A 24194-nucleotide genomic window follows, 5' to 3' on the forward strand; every position below is an offset into this window, starting at 1 on the left:
CTTGATTAGGTCTACAAATCCTTAAGGTTAAAACAACTTGATTAGAATTAATAAGGACTGAATAATTGGTAGATTATTGGTGCCCTTGATTAATTGCTGCAAATGTTTACGTGATGCATAATGTGTTTTACTAACCAGCTATGTGGGCCATTCATGATAATGAATGGGTGAATGGTATATATTGTATATGTACTGTTTTGCAGGTTATGAAGTGACTAGTATGGCCCAAATAGGATAGAAAATATGGTCTGCGTACCATTAATTTGAATGTAATTGGTCTAAAGTACCAAAGTTATTTTTCAATTCAAATATGGTCTGCGAACCATCAAATAGTTGTAATTAGTTATAGCTTATCCTATTTGAAGAAAATGGTGCCTCCCACGGAGATTTTCAAGACGGACTTTGAAGTCAAAGCTTCAAGATGAAGTCGGGCCATACTAGATCACATTTATCTTATGCATGCTTTAAGTTATTTATTGTTTTAAATATGTCTTAAAATGCATGAGATCAAAAGCTTGATTATGTTGCATGATTAAGGATTTTAGTTCACTTAAAATCTAACCAACATAGTAAGAGCCTTAAGTTCCAAACTTAAAAATTGAGTTAAAAGGTGCCATGCCAAAATATACACTTGCTTGGATATCCTTTACATCAATCTAGTAATAGTTTTCGCTCAGCGAGGTGTTACTTATTGGTCCTAAAGGGGCAAGGTACACAAATAATTGTGAGTACATGTTAGTTTTGGTGAAACTCAACGATATAAGTAAGGAGTCCTTTTATGTCGTGGCAAATTCGATAGGTTTACCTAATAAGTTCTTAGACGTACCTATCAACCAAGAATAGTTTCTATACTATTAGCAAAAAGCTTTTGCTTACCTAAGATGTTCTAGGATTAAGTCGACAAACTGTGCTTAGTTCTTCAATGATTTTAGGATCTTGGAATCATTTTATTCACACCTGCCGGAACACATAATTTGAATAAAATGCTTAATAAACATTGAATTATGCATGTATGCTAGAATTTAAGTTTATTAAGAGAAACTGTGAATGGTTATTTATTTGTTTATTCTTTTCAATTGTAGTTTTTAATATGGCAAACAACAATTCATTCAACATTCGATCAATTCTCGAAAAGGAGAAGTTGAACGGGAAAAACTTCCTTGACTGGCAAAGGAACTTGCAAATAGTTCTTATGCAGGAAGAAAAGGAGTATGTCCTGGATGAGGCGATGCCCGAAGCTGCAGGCGACGGGGTCACTCAGGCAGCCCTCAATCGTTGGATTGATGCCAACAAGGATGTGAAATGTCTAATGCTCGCCACCATGAGTGCGGATCTGCAGAAAACGTTCATCAACTCAGATGCTTTCACAATCATCAGTGAGTTGAAGAACATGTTCCAAGATCTGGCTCGAGTCGAAAGATTCGAGACTCATAGGCAAATTCTTGAGACCAAGCTTAAGAAAGGCGAGCCCGTAAGTCCACATGTTCTCAAAATGATTGGACTCATTGAGAATATGAGTCGGCTGGATCAGCAATTTTCTCAGGAAATGGCTATAGACACCATCCTCCATTCTCTTCATAGCGGGTATGATCAGTTCAAACTGAACTACAGTATGAATAGTCTGGACAAAACGCTCACTGAGCTTCACGGTATGCTGAAGACCGCTGAAAAGACGCTCAAAAGTGATAAGCAGGATGTGCTTATGGTGCGTGGGGGCAAGTTCAAGAAATCTGGAAAGAAGAGGAATGCTAAGAAAGGTGGCAACAAGGCCAGCCCAACTAAGCAAACTGGCGCCAAATCTGCAAAGAGGAAGGTCAGTCAACCCACTTCTGAATCCGAATGCTTCTACTGCAAGAAGAAGGGGCATTGGAAGAGAGATTGCTTGAAGCTAAAGGAAGATCAGAAGAACGGAACAGTCGTTCCATCTTCAGGTATTTTCGTTATAGACTGTATACTTGCTAATTCAACTTCTTGGGTATTAGATACAGGTTGTGGCTCACACTTATGTTCCAATCCACAGGGACTAAGAAGAAGTAGAAAGTTAAGCAAGGGTGAAGTCGACCTACGAGTGGGAAATGGAGCACGGATTGCTGCATTAGCCGTAGGAACTTACTATTTGTCGTTGCCCTCCGGGCTAGTTTTGGAACTGGAAGAATGTTTCCATGTTCCAAGTCTTACTAAAAACATCATTTCAGTTTCTTGCTTAGATGCTAAGGGATTTTCCTTTTTAATAAAAGACAATAGTTGTTCGTTTTATTTTAAAGAGATGTTTTATGGATCTGCTAGGTTAGTCAATGGACTTTATTTATTAGATCACGACAAACAAGTATATAACATAAATACCAAAAAGGCCAAAAAGAATGATTCAGATCTCACCTATCTGTGGCATTGTCGATTAGGCCATATAAACTTGAAACGCTTAGAAAGACTTCAAAAGGAAGGAATTCTAGAACCATTTGACTTAGAGGATTATGGTAAATGCGAATCATGTTTACTTGGCAAAATGACAAAGCAACCTTTCTCTAAAGTTGGAGAAAGAGCAAATGAACTATTGGGTTTAATCCATACAGATGTATGTGGACCAATGAGTACAAATGCTAGAGGTGGTTTCAGCTACTTTATCACTTTCACTGATGACTTCAGTAGGTATGGTTATGTCTACCTAATGAAGCATAAGTCTGAATCCTTTGACAAATTCAAGGAATTTCATAGTGAAGTAGAGAATCAATTAGGCAAGAAGATTAAGGCACTGCGGTCTGATAGAGGCGGTGAATATCTGAGCTATGAATTTGATGACCATCTGAAAGAATGTGGAATTCTATCAGAATTGACTCCTCCTGGAACACCACAATGGAACGGTGTGTCGGAACGGAGGAACAGAACCTTGCTAGACATGGTCAGGTCAATGATGGGTCAGGCCGAACTTCCATTAGAATTTTGGGGACATGCACTAAATACAGCTGCACTCACTATAAATAGAGCTCCGTCTAAAGCTGTCGAAAAGACTCCATACGAATTATGGTTTGGAAAGCCTCCAAATGTGTCTTTTCTTAAGATTTGGGGATGTGAAGTATACGTCAAACGATTAATTTCAGACAAACTTCATCCAAAATCTGACAAATGTATCCTTGTGGGCTATCCAAAGGAAACAAAGGGGTATTACTTCTACAATACATCTGAGAACAAAGTGTTTGTTGCTCGAGATGGTGTCTTTTTGGAGAATGATCACATTTCCAAAATGACAAGTGGGAGAAAAGTAGACCTCGAAGAAATTCGAGTCGAACAACAAACTCTAGAGAATGCTCAAGATGACATTCAGGATGAAACTCAGAGATCTTTAGAAGAATCTGGTGAGAATCATGGTCAATCTAGAAATGTTACCCCGCGTAGATCGCAAAGATATAGATCTCAACCGGAAAGGTACTTAGGTATTTTGACGAACGAGAGCTATGACATTCTATTACTTGAAAGTGATGAACCTGCGACTTACAAGCAAGCTATGACGAGCCCTAGCTCCAAGCAGTGGCAAGAAGCCATGCAATCTGAATTAGACTCCATGTCTGAAAACCAAGTATGGGATTTGGTCGATTTGCCAGATGGCTACCAAGCCATTGGAAGCAAATGGGTTTTCAAACTGAAAAAGGACAAGGATGGGAAACTTGAAGTTTTCAAAGCTAGATTGGTCGCAAAAGGTTACAGGCAAGTCCACGGTGTGGATTACGATGAAACCTTTTCACCAGTTGCAATGCTAAAGTCTATTCGGATAATGTTAGCAATCGCTGCATATTACGATTACGAAATATGGCAGATGGATGTCAAAACTGCTTTCTTAAACGGCGTTTTAACAGAAACTGTGTTTATGACACAGCCTGAAGGTTTTGAGGATCCAAAGAATGCTAAAAAGGTATGCAAGCTAAAGAAGTCAATCTACAGATTGAAGCAGGCATCCAGGAGCTGGAATATACGTTTTGATGAAGCAGTCAGTGACTTTGCTTTCATCAAGAACGCGGACGAATCTTGTGTATACAAGAAGGTCAGTGGGAGAAAAATTGCTTTCCTAGTATTATATGTCGACGACATATTGCTTATCGGAAATGACATTCCTATGTTGAACTCTGTCAAGATTTGGCTTGGGAAATGTTTTTCGATGAAGGATCTAGGAGAAGCACAGTACATATTGGGCATCAAGATTTACAGAGATAGATCTAAAAAGATGATTGGACTTAGTCAAAGCACTTATATCAATAAGGTGCTTGATAGGTTCAAGATGGCGGACTCCAAGCGAGGCTACCTACCCATGTCTCATGGAATGACTCTAAGCAAGACTCAGTGCCCAAAAACACTTGATGAGCGTAGACGAATGAATGGGATTCCATATGCATCATTGATTGGTTCAATAATGTATGCTATGATATGTACACGCCCGGATGTTGCGTACGCACTCAGTGCTACGAGCAGATACCAGTCAGACCCAGGAGAGGCGCATTGGACTGCTGCCAAGAACATTCTGAAGTACCTGAAAAGGCACAAAGATGACTTCCTGGTCTATGGTGGAGATGATGAATTAATTGTTAAAGGCTATACGGACGCAAGTTTCCAAACCGACAAAGATGATTTTAGATCACAGTCTGGGTTTGTCTTCTGCCTCAACGGAGGAGCAGTAAGCTGGAAAAGTGCTAAGCAAAGCACCATTGCGGATTCTACAACTGAAGCGGAGTACATTGCTGCACATGAAGCAGCAAAGGAAGCTATATGGCTAAGGAAGTTCATAGGAGAACATGGTGTAGTCCCCTCCATTAAAGGACCAATAGCCCTGTATTGTGATAATAACGGAGCTATTGCACAGGCAAAAGAGCCTAGACACCACCAGAGAGTCAAGCATGTACTTCGTAGATTTCACCTTCTACGAGAGTTCGTTGAAAGAAAAGAAGTCGAGATAAGCAAAATTGGAACTGATGACAACATATCAGATCCATTAACTAAACCTCTGCCGCAGGCGAAGCACAACTCGCACACTGCAGCTATGGGAATCAAGCATATTGGAGAATGGCTTTGATGTCTCTGTTTAATGTTTTAAAGTTTTAGAGTTTAAATCTTTGTAAAACATTATTGGTTAATCATTCACAATAAATGAAATAAATTCATTTTTCCATTTAATTTATGGTTTATTAAATGATGAGTCCCTTCAATTTGACGATATATTCAAGATAGACTGTCAGGACCAGTCCTGTGACTAAGAAATGTCTATCAAGTGAACTTGAATGTCAAAGGTTGAAAATGGTCCCTAATCGGAGTTTTCTATAAAATTGGACGCATAGAAAACGTTAGACGATTAGAATGCAAGATGACTAGTAGTTCTGTTTCTTGAACTATGTGGACATGGCAATGTCATAATCATTTGCATAGATACTTACTTTGGGAAGACTAGCATCGGACAAGACCTATGAAACTTTACTGTAAGAGATGAAAATCTGTCATGAGTAAATTTCATTAAAATTATTAGACACTAAATCCTCAATACCTGAGTGATTTGAGATTACTTGTTTGAGAACTGGTTGCTTTGACGTTGACCAACCGTCGCACCGTAAAAGGAGGCTATAAAGGCAACGCTCAGGTAATCACCTATCAAACGAAGTCTAATCTCAAGATCGCAAGATTGGGATTGTCCTCCCATAAATCGGGATGAGATGCTTAAAAGTTGTACAAGGCCACTCGGAGAGCTAGAAACTGTGAAATGCATGGCCGTGCTCGGATGAATCATAGGCTATGATTATCTGTTTATTTGATCAGTTGAACTCTGAAACCGAGGAACACCTCTGGACGTAATAAGGATGACAACTCTTACCTTATGTTCAAGAGCAAGCATCGAGCGACAAAGGAATTAGGAAATGCACACTTGTCCCTAAGGACAAGTGGGAGACTGAAGGAAATAATGCCCTTGGTCCAAGTATGCATTCTATGTTAAGTCTAATAAATGCGGTTCAGTATTAATTAACAAGTTAATAATTCAGTGAGATCAAGTGAGCTGAATGCCTAGCTAGAGGCCGCTTCAGTTCAAGTGGAATTACTGATATTAATCCACAGCTTACTCTTGACTGAACCCGTAGGGTCACACAAATAGTACGTAAACGGATCAAGTATTTAATGGCATTAAATACTCCATCTATGAATATTCGGAACTGACGGATCTTGGTTTCAGTGGGAGCTAAGATCGTCACAGGCAAGAAATGAATACTCCGGAAACGATGATATTGCCGGAAACGGAAATATGGATCGTATCGGAAATATAAATATTATCCAAGTCGTAGATGTTGCCGGAAACGGAAACATGGTACGTATCGGAAAATATTATCGGAAATGGAAATATTGCCAGAATCGGAAATATTGCCGGAAACGGAAATATTGTCAGAATCGGAAATATTACCGGAATCGGTAAATAATTCCGGAAACGGAAATATTAAATATTTGTTCGAAACGGAAATTAATTCCGGAATCGGAAATATTAAATATTGTTCGTATCGGAAATGAATTCCGGAATCGGGAAATTTAATCGGAAGCGCATCGTACGAATAAGCATCGGACGAGGCCTGCCGGACGAGGCCCAGCACGAAGCCAGGCCATCGCCCAGCAAGCCAAGCGCGCCGCACAAACAGCCACGCCAGGCCCAGCAGGCTGCGCAGCGCGCACAGCGCGCACAGCACGCGCAGCGCGCGCGGGCGCTGCGTGGGCTGCTGCTCGCGCGCACGCATGGGGGCCCATCGTGGCTGCCGTGCGTGTGTGTGCAAGTGTTTGTGTTCGTGCACGTTTCCTAAAACATGCAGAGTTCGGTTAATGATTAAATTCCTAATTCCATTTGATAAATTAATTAAATTAGAGTTCTTGTAGGATTCTAGGTTTAATTAATTTGTATCTGAATAGGATTTCGATTCCCTTTCCATACCCCTATAAATATGAGGCTAGGGCTCACAATTTATAACGAGTTTTAAAAGTATTCAAAAGTGAGTTTTTTGAGAGAAAATTAAAACACACATCTTGCTCATAAAGTGCCGAAATTTTCTAGTACCTTAAGGGCGATTCTAGTTGGTCAATCTTAAGGCGGACCCGGACGTGCTGTGGACTATCTACGGAGGGACGACACTTGGAGTCCTAAAGACTTGTTCTTGTTCGGTTCGGGCGCAGCTAGGGAGGGCACGCAACAAAGAGTATGCATCTAAATTATGCTATATGATTATGTGTAAATAATATGTTGTCCTGGGTTAATGGTTGTTTCCGCATGATCTATGTAATGTCATATGTATCATAACCTAACACCAACATGTTGTGGATGCGCTTGGTAAGGCTGTTGTTGCAGTGGTTGATGACTTAGGCACTTCTATTACTGCGGTGGTTAATCTGTTACTTGCTGGTAAGTGTCCTGCTTCTTTGGGTGAGTTTATTGCTAGTGCCCCTCTTACGCCTTTGCTTAAGCCTGGAGAGGGTATCCGCCCTATTGCTGTTGGGACGGTTTGGAGGAGACTTGTATCCAAGGTCGCTGCTGTCGTGATCGGGAAGGAGGTTGGTAGCTATCTGGAGGATTTTCAGTTTGGAGTGGGTGTGCCTAACGGGAGTGAGGCTATTCTTCATGCGGTCAACAGGTTGGTCGAGGCCAATGGAGAGGTGAGCAGCTTGTCTATGCTTCTGGTTGATTTTAGCAATACCTTTAACTTGATAAACCGTAGTACTATGCTTAGAGAGGTCCGACGTCGATGTCCTTCGCTCGCTCCTTGGGTTGAATTCTGTTGTGCCCGGCCGGCTAGGTTGTATTATGAGGGCTCTGTCTTGCTTTCGTCCCAGGGGGTTCAGCAAGGTGATCCCTTGGGGCCTTTGTTGTTTGCGCTTACCTTGCATCCGCTTGTCCATCTGATCAACGAGAAGTGGAATCTTGATTTCATGGCTTGGTACCTCGACGACGGTACCATTATTGGGGACACTGCTTTGGTTTATTTGGCTTTGCAGGTGACCACTACTGAGGGTCCGACAATGGGGTTGCATTTAAATGTTGAGAAAACGGAAATCTTTTGGCCTACTCCTGATCCGAGGAGCTACGATTCCACTCTTTTCCCTCCTAGTATTTCCCGCCCCAGGGATGGAGTCACGCTTCTGGGTGGGCTAGTTAGCTTGAAGGCTGACTTTTGCAGCCGCTTGATAGAGGACAGGGTCACTAAGACTGTGGGTTTGATGGAGGCCGTGGCTGAGCTTAATAAACCTCAATCGGAGCTCCTTCTTTTGCGGTGTTGTGTGGGGGTTGGTCATTTGTACTTCTCTTTACGGACTTGTCCGTCGCATATGCTCGGGTCTGCTCCTATTTCCTTTGATCTCGCCCTAAGGAGGGTTCTTCAAAATATTATTGTGAATGGTGGTGCGGGATTTGGAGATTGGCAGTGGCGGTGTGCCACTTTACCTTTTCGGTTGGGTGGTTTCGGGGTCTACACCGCGCAGGATTCTTCCGCATATGCTTTTGTTGCCTCGCGTCTCCATTCTCTTGGTCTCCAGAACAGAATGCTTGGGCATGGTGGTGACTCTGTTTTGGGCCTCGCTTGTGATTTAGCTTTAAATAGCTTTCGGGATTTGTGTCATTTCGATCCTCTCGATCTTTGCTGTGTGGTACTAGCCCCCCCGTTTATGAAAAAGTTGGCTACAGTGTACTTTGATATGGTAGAGAAAAAGATGATGGGACAGCACAACCCGAGTTCCAGAGAAAAGGCTATACTCATTAGCAACCGAGCGGCGCACTACTTAGACTTCTTGAGAGCCCTCCCTATTGAGGGGTTAGGGCAGACGATGCATCCAAGACAATTCAGGTGTGTTTTGTGTTATCACCTTGCGATTCCTATGTTCCCTTCTGACTTTACTTGTCCTTGCTGCTCTTCGAAAGTCATAGATCGTTTTGGGGATCACGCAGTGCATTGTGGTAATGATGTTGGCCTGAAATTCCCCCATAACTTGGTTCGAGATGTGTTAGGGGATATCTGTTCGCAGGCTGGGGTTGTTGTGCAGAAGGAGGTGCCTTTGGGATTTCTGTCTGAGGAGGGGAGAGATCTCCATCCTGCAGACCTTCTTGTCTACTCTTGGGACAAAGGGAAAAAATGTATGCTTAGATGTCACAGGTATCTCTCCATTCACTGGGCCAGGAGTTGATGCTTTTGCTCCTGGGGTTGCTGTCGCTAATGCTGTTGCCAGGAAGAAGAAGAAGTATGAAGCCAAGTGCATAGACAACGAATATGGTTTTATCGGTTTTGCTTTCTCCACCTTTGGAGAACTAGGGTGTGATGCCCTCGAGTTCATGGCTAGGGTCTCACGGGTTGCTCGGAGTAACACGGCTGCTGCTAACATTCGTTCTTTTCTTTTTCATCATTTGTGTTTTGCTTTGAATAAGGGTGTTGGAGCCCCATTAGTGGCTAGGCTCCCATCCAACTTTGTGTAATCCCTTCTTCATAATAATAATAATAATAATAATAATAATAATAAATAATAATAATAATAATAATAATAATAATAATAACAATACTAATAACAATAATAATAACAATAATAATAACAATAATAATAATAATAACAATAATAATAATAATAATAATAATAATAATAACAACAATGATAATCATAATAATAATAATAATAATAATAATAACAATAATAATAATAACAATAATAATAATAATAATAATAATAATAATAATAATAATAATAACAATAATAATAATAATAATAATAATAATATCCAGGCTTATATTCTAAACGAATTTCAGTTCTCTGTTGGTTCTCTCCCCTTCAAGTATTTGGGGGTCCCTCTCTCATCCAGAAAGCTGAGTGTTATACAATGTCGACCCCTTATTAAGAAAATCCTAGATAGAATTGAGAATTGATCTTCGAGGTTTCTTTCTTATGCCGGAAGGGTTCAGTTGATCAAGGCTGTTCTTTGCAGCATTCAGACATATTGGTGCCAAGTATTTCTAATTCCTAAAAAGGTTCTCAATCTTCTACAGGCTGCCTGCAGAACCTTTTAATGGACAGGCAAATGCGGTGCTTCAAAGAGGGTGTTAGTGTCTTTGGATACTCTTTGCTTACCTAAGAGTGCGGGTGGTTGGAACCTTACAGATACGTTCACTTGGAATCATTTAGCTATCAGCAAGCTGCTCTGGAATCTTGCTAGGAAAAAAGACACACTTTGGATCAAATGGGTTCATATGTACTATATTAAAAACAATGACATTACTCAGATGAAACCTCCTCCTCAAGCTTCCTGGGTAATCAGAAAGATCTTTGGTGCTATTAGTTGGCTTGAAGAAGTTTGCAATCACAATAACTACTTGAACAGTGAAACTTTTGTGATAAAGCAGATATATAAGGAGATAAAAGGCGTTGACAGTCGAGTTCCTTGGCGGAAAATATTGTGTAATACTCCCGCACCACCAAAATGCATCTTTATTTGCTGGCTTGCTATTCTAGGAAGATTGGCTACATGTGATAGATTGGCTAAATTTGGAGTGCAGTGCTCAGATTTATGTGGCTTATGTGGTAGTGTTGGTGAGACGTTGAATCATTTATTCTTTGATTGTTCTGTTAGTGCTGCAGTTTGGGGCATGATTTTGGTCTGGTTAGGTTATTCCAGGAAACCAGAATATTGGCAACAGGAAATGCAAAGAGTTAACAGTGAATTCAACAAAAACAATGCTATACACCAACTCTATAGATTGGCTCTAGTTATTTCTGTTTACCATCTGTGGAAAGAGAGAAACAATAAAGTTTTCAAGAAGAATCTACAAACTGTTGAGGGTCTTGTTAGACAAATACAATACATGGTTTGTATTAGAATTTTCAATGTACACAAGCTATGTAAGGTAGCTAATAGATTGGTTTAGGTTTGTTTGGTTGTTCTCTCTAGGTGGGGAGCCTTCCTAGAAGGGTTGCCTCTCTAGTCTTGACAACTCTCTCCTTGTTTTTGGTGTTTTGCTGGTCTTTTTTTCCAGCTTTGATAAATAAAAAAGCATAGAAGGAAAATTTATCAAAATAATAATAATAATAATAATAATAATAATAATAATAATAATAATAATAATAATAATAATAATAATAATAATAATAATAATAATAATAATAATCTGATCGGGTCTGATCTGATCTAATCTGAACTTATTTTTTCTGATCTGATCTGATCTGAACTTATTTTTTCTGATCTGATCTGGTCTGGTATCATCTAACCTGATTAATTATGAAATAAGTAATAAGGTCCTGAAATAAGGTGAACTAAACAGGGCAATTAGTAACTTGACTCTGCTAAGAATTTAGTGATTTTAGCAATTTTAATAATTAGTTATATTTTATTGTAATCAGATACTTTCTCCGTTCCACAATAGATGCATCGTTTCTCATTTGCAAGTATGCCAACACGCTTCTTTGAACATTAATATCTCTAAATGCGTACAAGTAAAAATTATAAAAAGTTGATATTTGGAATCCTTGCATTAATACGAATTTAACAAGATTTCACCTGACTATATTTTTTCTTACACAACAGTGAAATAATGTTTGTCAAAGTTGATTGATGAATAGTACACAAATGAGAAACGATGCATCTATTGTGGAACGAAGGAAGTATGTGATTTTGATCTTCCTTTGAATTTTTGATTGCTTTACCATTTCTTGCGTAATCAGATATGCGATGGATTTTTATGGCGTATATTTTGATGCAATTAAGTATTTGATTGTAATTTTTATTTTTATTTTTGACTTTTTGTTGACTGTGATTATAGTATTTGATTTACTGATTTTCCTATAGTAGGAGCTTTACGTTTTACAGACTATTTTATAGGAGATACCTAAAGGTCATTTACGATAATGATTTCCAAGAGATTTCTTATACTACCTCCGTTTCTTAAAGTACTTTATGTTTACTATTTGAATGGAACCCAATGTAATATTTATCCACTAACATATCTAATTTCGTATGTGAAATAATTATGAAACGTTGATATTCATAGAATACATACCGAACCAATGAAACAATCTTACATGATAATGTTTTAATGTACGTAATAAAGATAATTTATGTTAAATTTTCATACTCGGTACATATATTTCAAGACTTAAAAAACTTTCAGAAATACTGGTAGATTATGATAGATGAAAATTATTCGGTGTCCCGTACAGGCAACCTGATTGTCTTTCCAATTCTATGTGAATTGTAACTGTAATCATGAAAGGAGCATTGTCGCACAGAAATCATATTAGGTTGTTCGTTGTTTATCCGTAAAAGTGAGTCTTTCTTTCATACTATATTTTTTATTATTTCTTTTATTATCGTAACGTTATGATTTGATTTTCCTTCAGAACAAATAGGATACATTTGCTTAAACACAAATTCTTTTTTACAATGGGTGTACAATAAATTATTGTACACCAAGCCCATATTAGGCAACATCCCACATAACCTGCCCAATTATTGGCACGTGTGAGTCGGTTATTTATTATTTATTTATTTTTCTTTCGAAATGGGGGTCTCTAGCATTCCGTTCTTTCTCTCTCTTCTTACTGTTTTCACTGCTTCTCTCTTTTCTCTCTCCTCTCTCTCTCTACTGCGATTTTCTTAGGCATTTCCACTGCAAATTCCGCGATTTCTTCTGCAATTCTTCGCGATTTCTTCTGCAATTCTTCGCGATTTCTTCTGCAATTTTTTCGCGATTTGGCTACATTTACCTCGACTGTTCTTCAATGTTAGTTTTCTTCCTATTATCTTTGTTTTTTCGAATTTTGATATTTAGGTTCTTTTACTTTAGTTGTTCTACTTGATTTATTCTTCAAATTATGTTGAGATTGTGTTTTTCTTTGTTTGTGTTGTTTCGATTTTGTTTTTTTGTGTTTTGATTTAGGTTTTTATCGATTATTGGGGATTTTAGGTTTCATCGATTATTTCTTCGATTTTTTGCACAAATATTCTTAGCATATTTTTTCAATTTTGTGCTTTAATTTCTGTTTTGTAAAGTTTATAAATATGATTGTTGTTAAAGTTTATAAATCTGTTAAAAAGTTAAGGTTGTTCACCTAATAGTGAAGAACATTGTATTCAAAGTTGCAAGCATGTTGAATCCTTGAATCTGTATCGTTTAGGTTTTTTGATTTCAAATCCACTTGAGAAATACTTGCTGTTGGTTTAGTAGAAGCCAAGACTCAGTTAGAGAGTCTAAGTTAACTTCATTTCATTTAACTTAACTTTAACTATGAATACCTTAACTTTAATTGGTAGAAGTCTAACTTTCACGTTTTTACCTTTCTTCAACTAAATTGAGTCTTTCAGTGTTGTACTTTGATGTGTTAAAGTTTTGGTTTTATATAATAAAGTTTATGGAAATTGCCCTAAAAGTTAAGACAGTTTTCAATCATTTAAGACTTAACTTTTTCTATTAATATCTTAACTTTAACAGCTAAAACTATTACTTTTATATTTCCTAAATTTTCATCTAATGTGAGTTTAACTTTTGCAGTGATTTTTGACATTATCGAATAATGTCGAGAACTAAAACTGCTAATAAGAGGGAGATTTTACAAGAAGATGAGGAAATACAATATCCAGATTCAGATAATTATGATTATGATGAAGATGATGACGATGATGCTTATGAAGATGATGAGGATGAGGATGTTAATGGTGATGAGGACGAGGACGAGGATGTTAATGTTGATTTGGATGTTGAGGCTGATGAGGCTAATGTTAAACCGGCAGGCAAAGGGAAGAAGAAGCTGGGAGTCATGGAGAAGAAAGTAAAGGTCAAGACTGAGATGCTTGAAATAAAAGCAAAAGGGAAGAAGGCAAGGATTAAGGCTGAGGTGGATGCTGATGTTCCTGTTGAATCTGATAATGATGTCTAGATGTGAGTTTTACAATTTGTTTTATTTCCCAAATTAACCTTTTCTGTATTAAAGTTGTATTTGTGTGCCTTAAAGTTATGAAAACAATATAAAGTTAAGATAGAATTCATAATCTTAAACCCAACTTTAATAGTTAATAACTTAACTTTAACTGCTAAAAGTCTAACATTAAAGTTAAGGACTCTGAAATTAAAGTTTAGGATTTTGAAATTAAAGTTAAGGACTCTGAAATTAAAGTTGAGGATTTTGAAGTTAAAGTTAAGAATTTTGAAGTTAAAATTAAGGATCCTAAAGTTAAAGTTAAGGATCCTAAATTTAAAGTTTAGGATTCAAAAGTTAAAGTTAAGACTTCTAAATTTAAATTTAAGGATTTTGAAGTGAAAGTTAAGGACTCTGAACTTAAAGTTGAGGATTTTTGAAGTTAAAGTTAAGGATTTTGACGTTAAAGTTAACTTTTTTCACCTAACTTTAACTGCTAAAAGTCAACTTTTTCCTTTTTAATATTAAAGTTCTAGTTATGTAGGTTAAGGTTATGGTATTTGTTGTAAATATTAAGAAATTCTTCCATCATCTGAAACCTAACTTTTACTGTTAATAACCAAACTTTAACTGCTAAAAGCCTAACTTTTACCTGTTTAACTTTTTTTCAGCTTAGATGGGGGTTGCAGTACTTCAAACATGACTACCCAGTGTTGACCAAATGCTTTGTCAGCTATCATGCAAAAATTCACTACAAATCAAATTAAGGTTGTTTCGGAAATTGGATTCAGTTGGTTGTTATCTTTACCTATGCAAACTTCTAAGTTATATACAACATTATTCCCCTGGTTGATTGATCATTTTGATCCTGTTAGTTGGTTATTTAAAATAGAAGCTGGAAAGGAATTCATATTTACTCCATCTGATGTGCATGATGTGTTTCTTCTCCCATTACATTCTGACAACACTATTATAGATAGCAGCACTACGACTAAGGATGTAGGTTTGAAAAATCAGTGGAGATATTACTTTCAAGTTAAAAAAAATGCAACCATTCCACTGCATCAGTTGGAGATTAAGATGGGTGAATCAGTGGATGGTGGAGAAATGTTCAAGAGAATATTTGTGATGTTTGCATTCTCTGTTTTCTTTGCTCCTATAGCTAATAGGACAGTTGATTTTGGTTTAGTTAAAGTTCTTGAGGATGTAGATGAAATAAAGAATCTTGATTTGCATGGATATGTCCATGAGAGACTTTGTCGAGCTATTAGGAAGTATAAAACTTCAGGCTGCCAGGGTAATTTTGGTGGTTGTTTATGGGTTTTACAAGTTGTCTATTTTCGTCGCCTTCAATTTAGGGCCATTGCAGAGAGTTGTAGTCTTCCGTTGATGAAGCATTGGTCTGGTACCAAAATTCACGGAAGGCTTGTTTTGGAAAAGGATTCAGCTTGCTTTGGTAGTGGTATATTAAATACTGTGACCTACCATGTTTGTCAAAAGTTGGGTTTTGAAGATGGTTTTTCCAAGATTTGTGGTAGGAATGATGTTGCCAATGATGATGAGAACCATATACGGTTCATCATTCCTGATGGTCAATTGTCAAATTCAGTAGTTCAATCAATTGCAATTGATGTAAGTTTCTTCTCAACATTTTTATAGTTATTTTATGTTTTATTAAATTTTTTTATTGTAGTTTGGAATTTTTTTGTTAAAGTTAAGGATTCTAAAGTTAAAGTTAAGGATTCTAAAGTTAAAGTTAAGGTTTCTGAAGTTAAAGTTAATGTTTCTGAAGTTAAAGTTAAGGTTTCAGTAGTCTAACTTTTAATTCAAAAAGTCTAACTTTTAATTCAAAAAGTCTAACTTTTAATTCAAAAAGTCTAACTTTTCCTGAATCTTGAAGGAAATCCATGCGGAGTTTTTGAAGATGAAGAGGAACTTCGAAATTTTTTCAAATTTCGATTTGTAACAACTTGAAGCTAAATCAGCAGTGAAACGTCGCTCATCTCCATTGCTGTCGGATGATGATTTGGATCCAAGGTATTATACCATGATGCAAGAATTGGTTGAGATGGTACTTTCAGTTCAGTCTATGCCAAGAGGTTTGGAGAATATAGCTTGTGATGCAAATCCTTCTGCTATACCTCGAGATGTTAGTCCAAATGAAAAGATTCAAGAAGTTCTTCATCAAATTAATGTCAACGAAATCGGTAACGAGACTGTTGTACATTTTGATGAAGCTCGTATTGTTGATGCTATCACTGATCCAACTCAGCAGACAAATGCAGGTGCAACTTCAACTTTAATATTTCAGTTTACTATATTGAAAAGTTAGAAATAAAAAAAAAAAAACTTTAACCTTTCAGTTTACTACAGGCACAACTATGGAGGTTGGTGTACAACCAAACTTATCTGAGCAGTCGGTTGCACCTCTTCCAAGTGTCCAACCTCTTCCAAGTGTTGACCCTCTTCAAAGTGTTGCCCCTCTTCCAAGTCATGAAACTGCTTCAAAAGAATTAAAAGTTTACGATCCAACCGTCGGTTATCATTCCATTATTCACTCTTCTCTCTGTAATGGCAAGGCTAAAGTTAGAATTCCATGTGGTAAGGTTAACGTTGAACCATTCCTTGTCGGATATTTCATGCGTTTTTACAAGAGGAACATGAAACGTATGCCTGAGTTGCATCAAGAAGTTGCTGATTATTGCCTTGTGGATGATCTTGTCGTAGTGGATGCAGAGTAAGTCTTTTAATTGTTTTATATATTGTAACTTAATTTTGACCAAGTGAAGGCTAAAGTTTAATACATAGTCCTAACTTTAAGTACAAAAGTCATAACTTTAACTTAATAAAGCTTAATTTTGATTTTTTTTAGGGAAACTTTGGTCTGGTTTGATCCAGTACATATGATACAAAAAGAGGATATGTTGTCACTTGCTGAAGATCATGAGATCTATCTGTCTATTATTGAGTGTTGGGCGTTAATGATAAATGTGAATGAAATGCAGAATGCCTCACCGCCTTCCAAATTCTGTTTTGGTGTCCGCCAAAGTGTGAGTTTCTTAAATTAAATAGTAGTTTAGTAAAAGTTAAGGTACTTTTAGGAAATGTTTATGTAGTACTAATTTGTTTGTTTTCTCTTGTAGGAAATTCTGGAACTTCTTTGGCAATATTCAACTAACGAGGCTGCTATGGATCAGCTTCTGGTTTGTTGGAAAGAGTGGACCGATATTCAGAACTCTGGCTTTGACATCAGCTGTGTTGAACTGGTCATCACCTAAAAATTTAATTAAGGATTCTAAAGTTAAAGTTAAGGATTCTAAAGTTAAAGTTAAGGTTTCTGAAGTTAAAGTTTAGGCATCTTTAGTTATAGTTAAGATTCTAAAGTTAAAGTTAAGGTTTCTGAAGTTAAAGTTTAGGATTCTAAAGTTAAAGTTAAGGTTTCTGAAGTTAAAGTTTAGGATTCTGAAGTTAAAGTTAAGGTTTTTGAAGTTAAAATTTAGGATTCTGAAATTAAACTTTAAGATTCTGAAGTTAAAGTTAAGGACTATAGAGTTAAAGTTGAGGATTCTAGAGTTAAAGTTGAGGATTTTAAAGTTAAATTTAAAGTTTCTGAAGTTAAAGTTTAGGATTCTGTAGTTAAAGTTTAGGCATCTGAAGTTAAAGTTTTGGATTCTGAAGTTACAGTTAAGGTTTCTGAAGTTAAAGTTTTAGGATTTAAAAGTTAAAGTTTAGGCATCTGAAGTCAAAGTTAAGGTATCCAAAGTTAAAGTTTAGGATTCTGAAGTTAAAGTTTACTTTCAGTAATCTAAGCTTTGTTTTTGTGTATCTATGAACTTGACAATATGTTTTTATTTTTGTAGGTTTTTGTTCCAGTTTTTTGAGAACGCCACTATTTCCTTTTTGTGTTGAATTTGAGAAACAAAACAATGCAACACGTGGACAATCTTGTGTATAATGAAGCTCAAATCATTGACTTTGAAAAATTTTCAACAACTCTGGTATTTACTTCCAGTCAAGTTAAGAATGTTGAATTACCGGTTCAACTTACTTTTTTCTGTTGTAAACCACTAAATGAGTTTAATTTTGTTTTCAGTGTGATCTCTTGGGTAGTTTCCTTGATGATAAAGGCCATAATCATGAAGGTGATATTGGAACGTTCGCCATGGAGGAGGTTGAGTTTGATTGGAAGAATCCCAAAGGTTCTGACCTTGATTGTGGAGTTTATACGATGATAGGTATGTTGACATTTGAAGGTATCAAATGTAGCTGTCCTGATTTGAAAGAGGTTAGATTTTTTCAAATCATAACTTTTATGTCAAAATTCCTAACTTTTACTTTTAGAATCATAAATTTTACCTTAATTCTTAACTTTTGGAATCATAACTTTTATGACAAAACTCCTAACTTTTACTGCAATTAGCTTAACTTTTATAAGCCTTATTTTTTTTGAAACTTTAAAGTGATGCTGATAATGTTATTCCTTTTTTTTCCAAACAATACAGCCCCGTCAAAGGATTATTATGCGTGCTGAAATATGTGCCACACTAGTGCTATCAGACATGAATGATAAACAGGCAGAAGTTCTCAAGCATGTTGCTGATTTCAATCCCAAACGAGCAGCTGTCCTTCCGGATGTGTTGAAGAGGAGGAAGAAAAAATTGGTAGATCAGAAGAAAACTGAAAAGTTGATGAAAGAAGCTGATAAAAAGGAGAAGGAACTTGAGAAGAATGCCAATGATAAAGAGGAACCAGAGAAGAATGACAAAGATAAAAAACAACTGAAGGAGAATGACAATGAGGCAGAGGGCGACAAAGTACCGTTGAAGACTTTTATTTCAAGAAAACATTTGAAAAGGAACTTACATGAACCATCTGACCCTGAAAATGTCGAACAACCAGCGAAGAAGCTTGCTCTTATCAAGCAGACGGCAAAGAAACCTACAGCTTGAAAATCTAATATTAGTTTACTATTCTTACATGAAGGTTAACTTTAAGTACACTAATCTTAAATTTTAATGCCTATTTTGTGTATGTATGGCATATAATATTGGTTTTTGGTGATGTTTAGTAGAAGTTAGAAAATATGTATTTAAAGTTGTTGATTCTATGCTAAAAGTTAAGCAAATTTGACTCAACTTTTACAAACACCTTTATTTGGAGTTTTTCCATTTGTGAAAAGTTAGGAATATCACAATTAAAGTTAACCATGTTGTTGTTATTGTTAAGAAAATTTAATATTAGTTTTCCTAACTTTTATTACAAAAAGGTTAACTTTAAGTACAATACTCTCAACTTTAAGTATAATATTGATTCTTGGCTATATTACTCCAACTCTTCATTTTACATCAAGTATTCGTGTCGGACCCTTGACACTTCGACAAAATTTTCACAATTTAGCTAGGTCGAACACTTGGACACGTACCCATGGTACGTGTCCGACACTAGTACCCAAGTTAATCCAAGTAACATGGGTTTTTGATGATTTTTAGTAGAAGTTAGGAAACATATATTAAAAGTTGTCAATTTTATGCTAAAAGTTAAGCAAATGTAATTCAACTTTTACTGCATAAAGCCTGACTTTTAGTATTAAATCGATAACTTTAACTTATTGTACTCAAAACAGTTACCTTTCTTTTGATGTTTCCTATATGTGAAAAGTTAGGGAAATCACAATTAAAGTTAGCTCTTTTGTTGTTATAGTTGATAAAATTTTATGTTAGTATACCTAACTTTTATTACAAAAAAGTTAACTTTAAGTAAAAAACATTCAACTTTAAGTATAATATTGGTTTTCGGTATATTACTCCAACTCTTCATTTTACATCAAGTATCCGTTTCAGATCCCCAACACTCCGACATGGGTTCAGACACTCTGAAACTTCATTTTCGACTTAAGTCCAAGAAAATTTTCACACTTTAGCTAGGTCGGACACTTGGACACGTACCCGAGTCAGTCCAAGTAACATGGGTTTTTGGTGACTTTTATTAAAAGTTAGGAAACATATTAAAAGCTGTCAATTTTATGCTAAAAGTTATGCAAATATAACTCAAATTTTACTGCATCAAGCCTGACTTTTAGTATATAAATCTCAACTTTTACATTTTTAAACAAAAGACAGATAAAAAAATATATACACTTGAGGTAAAAATCATACTTCACTAAATTTTAATGCATATATTCAAACTTTCAATGTAAAAAACAAACTTTTACTAAGTTCTCAAGTCTAGTCAACTTTAACTTCAGAATCCTAAACTTTAACTTCAGAAACCTTAACTTTGACTTTAATGAAAATTTAAATTCTATTTTTGATAAAAAACATTAAATGAATCAAAATAATCTCAAATTTGGAGTTATTGTTCCAAAGTCTGCTGTTGGAGGCGCTGTAGTTTTTCCCTTCTTCTTTTTGTCAAGCGGTCCTCGTGGTGTTTTGTTCCTTCCTTTAATTGTGCAACATGCAGGATCCAACACCATAGGAGGTTCAGTTGCTGTGTTTGTTGCTGGCTCAGAACTTGTTGCAGCTTGTTGTACACTTGTATCACTTGCTGTTGTGTCATGAGTACGTACCTATAAACATTTAACATAATGTACTATAACTTTTACTTATAAAACCCAAACTTTTACATATAAAACCCTAACTTTTACTTATAAAACCCTAACTTTTACATATTTTCCTTTTAAAGCTAATGTGAGTTCCAATCTGTTTTTATTTCACACATTGTAGTTTTTTGGTTTAAAGTTGTAGTTCTGTATGTTAAAGTTATGAAATTTGTTCTAAAGTTAAGACACACTTCCCTCATCTCTAACCTAAATATAACTGTTAATATCTTAACTTTAAGAAAAAATATTAAGTTTTATTTGTTGGGGTTGTGCTTGTTTCTGGTGCTCGTGTTGTGCTTGTTTCAGGTGCTGCTGATGCACTTGTTTGTGTGGTTGAAGCATCTTCAGTATTTGAAAGATTTAATGATGCTAGAAGTTCATCAACCAGAGACACACTAGCGGCATAACCATCCTCCATAAGGGTTCTTGTCTCCTCATTTGACTGGCTTTCCAAGATGAGGTTGTAGTAATTCCTAGCCATGGCTTGGCGCCAAGGTGTGTACTGCACCTCTTCCGGCTTTTCATTTTCTAATTTGTTCCAAACTGATGACTTGGCAGATTTTTTCCACCTCTTTTTGATGTACTGTTCTGGAATCCGGTTAACCGAATGAAGGTGCAATATCCTAATGCAGTGGTAGCACAACCATCCCGAAGCTTCAAAGTTTTTACACGTACATGATAATGTCTGGCTCTCGTGGATGTATGCTACTCTCTGTGCAGACCAAGGTTCTTCATCAATGGACACAGCATAGAACTCAGTATTACCTGCATTAGTAGTAGTATATTTTAAAGGTAGGAAAATCAATAAAAAAAGTTATCCCTGGTGTACTTAAAGTTATGAAACTTAATTTTTCAGGTTACATAACTTTTAAAACAAAAAACCTAACTTTAACTTCAGAATCCTAAACTTTAACTTCAGATGCCTAAACTTTAACTTCAGAATCCTAAGTTTTGAAACAAAAAACCTAACTTTAACTTTTTTGCCCTAGAATGTTAATTTTAGCTTCTGATATTCAGTAAGGTGGAAAGTTGGGAAAATATGTATAAAAGTTAGCCCTGGTGAAGTAAAAGTTAATAAACTTTATATTTCAGTTTACCTATCTTTTAATAAAAAAGGTCTAACTTTTACAACAAAAAGACTAACATTATAATTTTTCAAAAATGGAAACTTTAACTTCTGATATTTACCTTGTTTCCAAATTATTTTTTTTGTTGTTGCAATCGAATATCCAAATTCCTCCTCAAAGTCTCTGAATAGTGACAACGTGTAAACTTCTGATGCATGTTTTAGCAATCCAGATATTGGTAAAGCCGAGGATGCAACTGATTTACTGCAAGAGAATTCAGCTTTCTTTTCTGTACTTCTCCAACGCTGTATTGTTCCTTGAACAATCTATAGAAATCAGTTAAACTTGTTGTTCTGTTTCCTCTAAATTCGATGGCGTGATTAGTGATTTCACTTCGTTGTGAAGACAAAATCCCAGCTGAAAAAAAGTCTTTACTTAGGGCAGGGCGCCATTTTTCTCTCAAATCCTATACATTTGTAAACCACTCTTCCCCTATCAGCTCATATTGTTGCAACATTGATCTGTGACACACTTATACAAGCAATAGTTGAATGTCTTCTTAAAAGTTGGATCTCGTTTTAATGCCCCAAATCTGGTAATAGCATTCTGATGCAAACGCCATACACATAATCTGTGTCTTGAATCTGGAAAGACCTGCATATACAACCCAATCTTAAGTAAAATGTTTTATTCAAGTTTTCCTAACTTTTACTACATCAATCCTGACTTTAAATACAAAAAGGCAAACTTTAACTTTTTATAACTCAAAACTGCATAACTTTAACATTTCAGGTTCCCCTCAAGTTAATAGTTAGCAATATCAATATAAAACTTAGTACAGTGTAATAAAAATTAAGAAAAGGTCTTTACCAGTTTAACTAACTTTTGGTAATTACATTATAACTTTAGCACAGAAAACTACAACTTTAAGAATAAATCTTGGATTTTTACCGGATTGATGGCATTGTTCATTGCTGCATCTTGATCTGTAAAGATTGATATTGGACTTTTTCCCCCCATTGACTTTTTGAAAGTTTGTAGAAGCCACACAAACGACTCAATCTTTTCATCTCCTATGAATGCACAACCAAACATGAAATTGTCCTAGTGGTTGTTTATTCCAACTATTGGAGCACAAATTAGGTTATACCTGTTGTTCTATAGGTTGTGTCAAAAACCACTATATATCCAAAAATTCCATTGTCTTCCATCATCATAGAGTCCCTCCAAAACAAACTCCACAATTTGCCTTTTTCATCCAATCTAAATCTAAAAAAGAAGTTTGGGTTACCTTCAAGCTCTAAATACATTATGTCAGTTACTTCTTGTGCATCACCTCCTTCTATTTGCTTCATTTTTAACCTTGTGTAAAAATTTAGATGGTCTTTCTTCGAGTGCCCTAAATTTTCTTCCCCTCCAGCTTCAATTCCCATGTAGTTAAAAGAAGTTGTGGATGACAGACCTGTCAGTTGTGCATAAAAGAATGTAAATAAAATAATAGTTTAGGCAAAAGGTTTTATTTAACTTTACTCAACTTTTACTTCTTCAGACCTGACTTTTAGTACAAAAAGGCTAACTCACTAGTAGAAAAAATGTTATTTTCAACGCGCGTAAAAGGGGCTTTTGCGGCGTTTTTTAGCGCTACAATTGTGATGGCTGCAAATAGTTGACTTTTATTTACAACGAACAAAAACGCTGCAAAAACCATTAATTGTAGCGCATGGTGTTTCACACGCGTTGTAAAAAGTCTATTTTTCACAACCTTTTGCAGTACGTAGGCGCTGCAAAAAGAGATTTCAATGCCACATTTCTGAAACTATTCGCAGCATTCACCTAACAGTGCGCGCTGTAAATAGTACATTTATTTTTCAAAATAAAATCACTACAATAATAATCCTTTTTTTTTGGTAAATTAGCAAAATTTATTACCAAAAGATAGGAACTAAGAATCCAAACAAGGAACACCAAAAGATTCCGTACATGTACAAATGCAGATTCAATGAATGGAGCTGCCTCCTCTCTCTTAGCTCTCTCAAGATAATCCATTTGCTTGCTCAACTTCTGCAGTTTTTTCTCCATTTCTTGTTTCTCCCTCAGCTACTCGTTGAGAGCCAACTCCATCAATGCTTGATTTGTCAACTTATCCTGAAATGAAGTAGATGTAGACACCTACTTTTGTCCCCATTCACGAAAGGGAAGGTTCGATGATGAGAACACAAATCTCCACTTGGGAACGCATCTCCTATAAAATAACGAATCTCAATCACCCTTTCATTTCAGCCAAAACTGCTATTTTTAGAAACCTGCTAAGAATAGTAACTGCCGTAAAAGGTAGTTGTTAAAAGTGGCAAAGTCATAAAAGATAGAAACCTGTCAGAAATAGGTGTTGCACTCCAACATAAATCCTAAAGGAGATAGAATTTGCATTCCTGGTATAATTCGAAAATAAGAGTCACGTATGAAGTAAACTCCTAACGAACCTAGAGTTCGTAACGGGCCCAGACGCATTCCTTCATAAGTTAATACGCACTAAAAGACTCGGATAAATCTCCCAAAAAGCTCCGTGTTCTAATTAGAGTCCAAATCTGACAAGAACTCGGCCCAGATCACATTTTCAACGCCCAGCCTTGGGCGCCGAAATCTTT

General features: G+C 36.1%; 1 protein-coding gene and 1 pseudogene across 1 annotated transcript; both read right to left on the bottom strand.

The window, feature by feature from the left end:
- Positions 1–20729: 20729 nt before the first annotated feature.
- LOC130459126 (protein FAR-RED IMPAIRED RESPONSE 1-like) lies at positions 20730–22904 on the bottom strand. Its single transcript, XM_056839329.1, has 5 exons — positions 22700–22904; positions 22501–22622; positions 22078–22203; positions 21671–21854; positions 20730–21247 (listed from the first exon to the last, which is right to left on the bottom strand). Exons 1-5 carry the CDS (start codon positions 22902–22904, stop codon positions 20730–20732), a joined length of 1155 nt encoding a protein of 384 aa, XP_056695307.1.
- A 44-nt stretch (positions 22905–22948) lies between these two features.
- The window catches only part of LOC110792400 (eukaryotic translation initiation factor 3 subunit A-like), a 44620-nt pseudogene continuing 43374 nt past the window's right edge, over positions 22949–24194 (bottom strand).

Source organism: Spinacia oleracea, chromosome 3 (assembly GCF_020520425.1).
Source record: "Spinacia oleracea cultivar Varoflay chromosome 3, BTI_SOV_V1, whole genome shotgun sequence".
Lineage (NCBI taxonomy): Eukaryota > Viridiplantae > Streptophyta > Magnoliopsida > Caryophyllales > Amaranthaceae > Spinacia > Spinacia oleracea.

Coding starts and splice junctions, on each gene's coding strand:
- LOC130459126 (XM_056839329.1), bottom strand. CDS start 22,904: ATGAAGCAAATAGAAGGAGGTGATGCACAAGAAGTAACTGACATAATG. Junction 22,623..22,699: donor CACAACCTATAGAACAACAG/GTATAACCTAAT, acceptor GTGCATTCATAG/GAGATGAAAAGATTGAGTCG. Junction 21,248..21,670: donor AAAAATAATTTGGAAACAAG/GTAAATATCAGA, acceptor CTACTAATGCAG/GTAATACTGAGTTCTATGCT.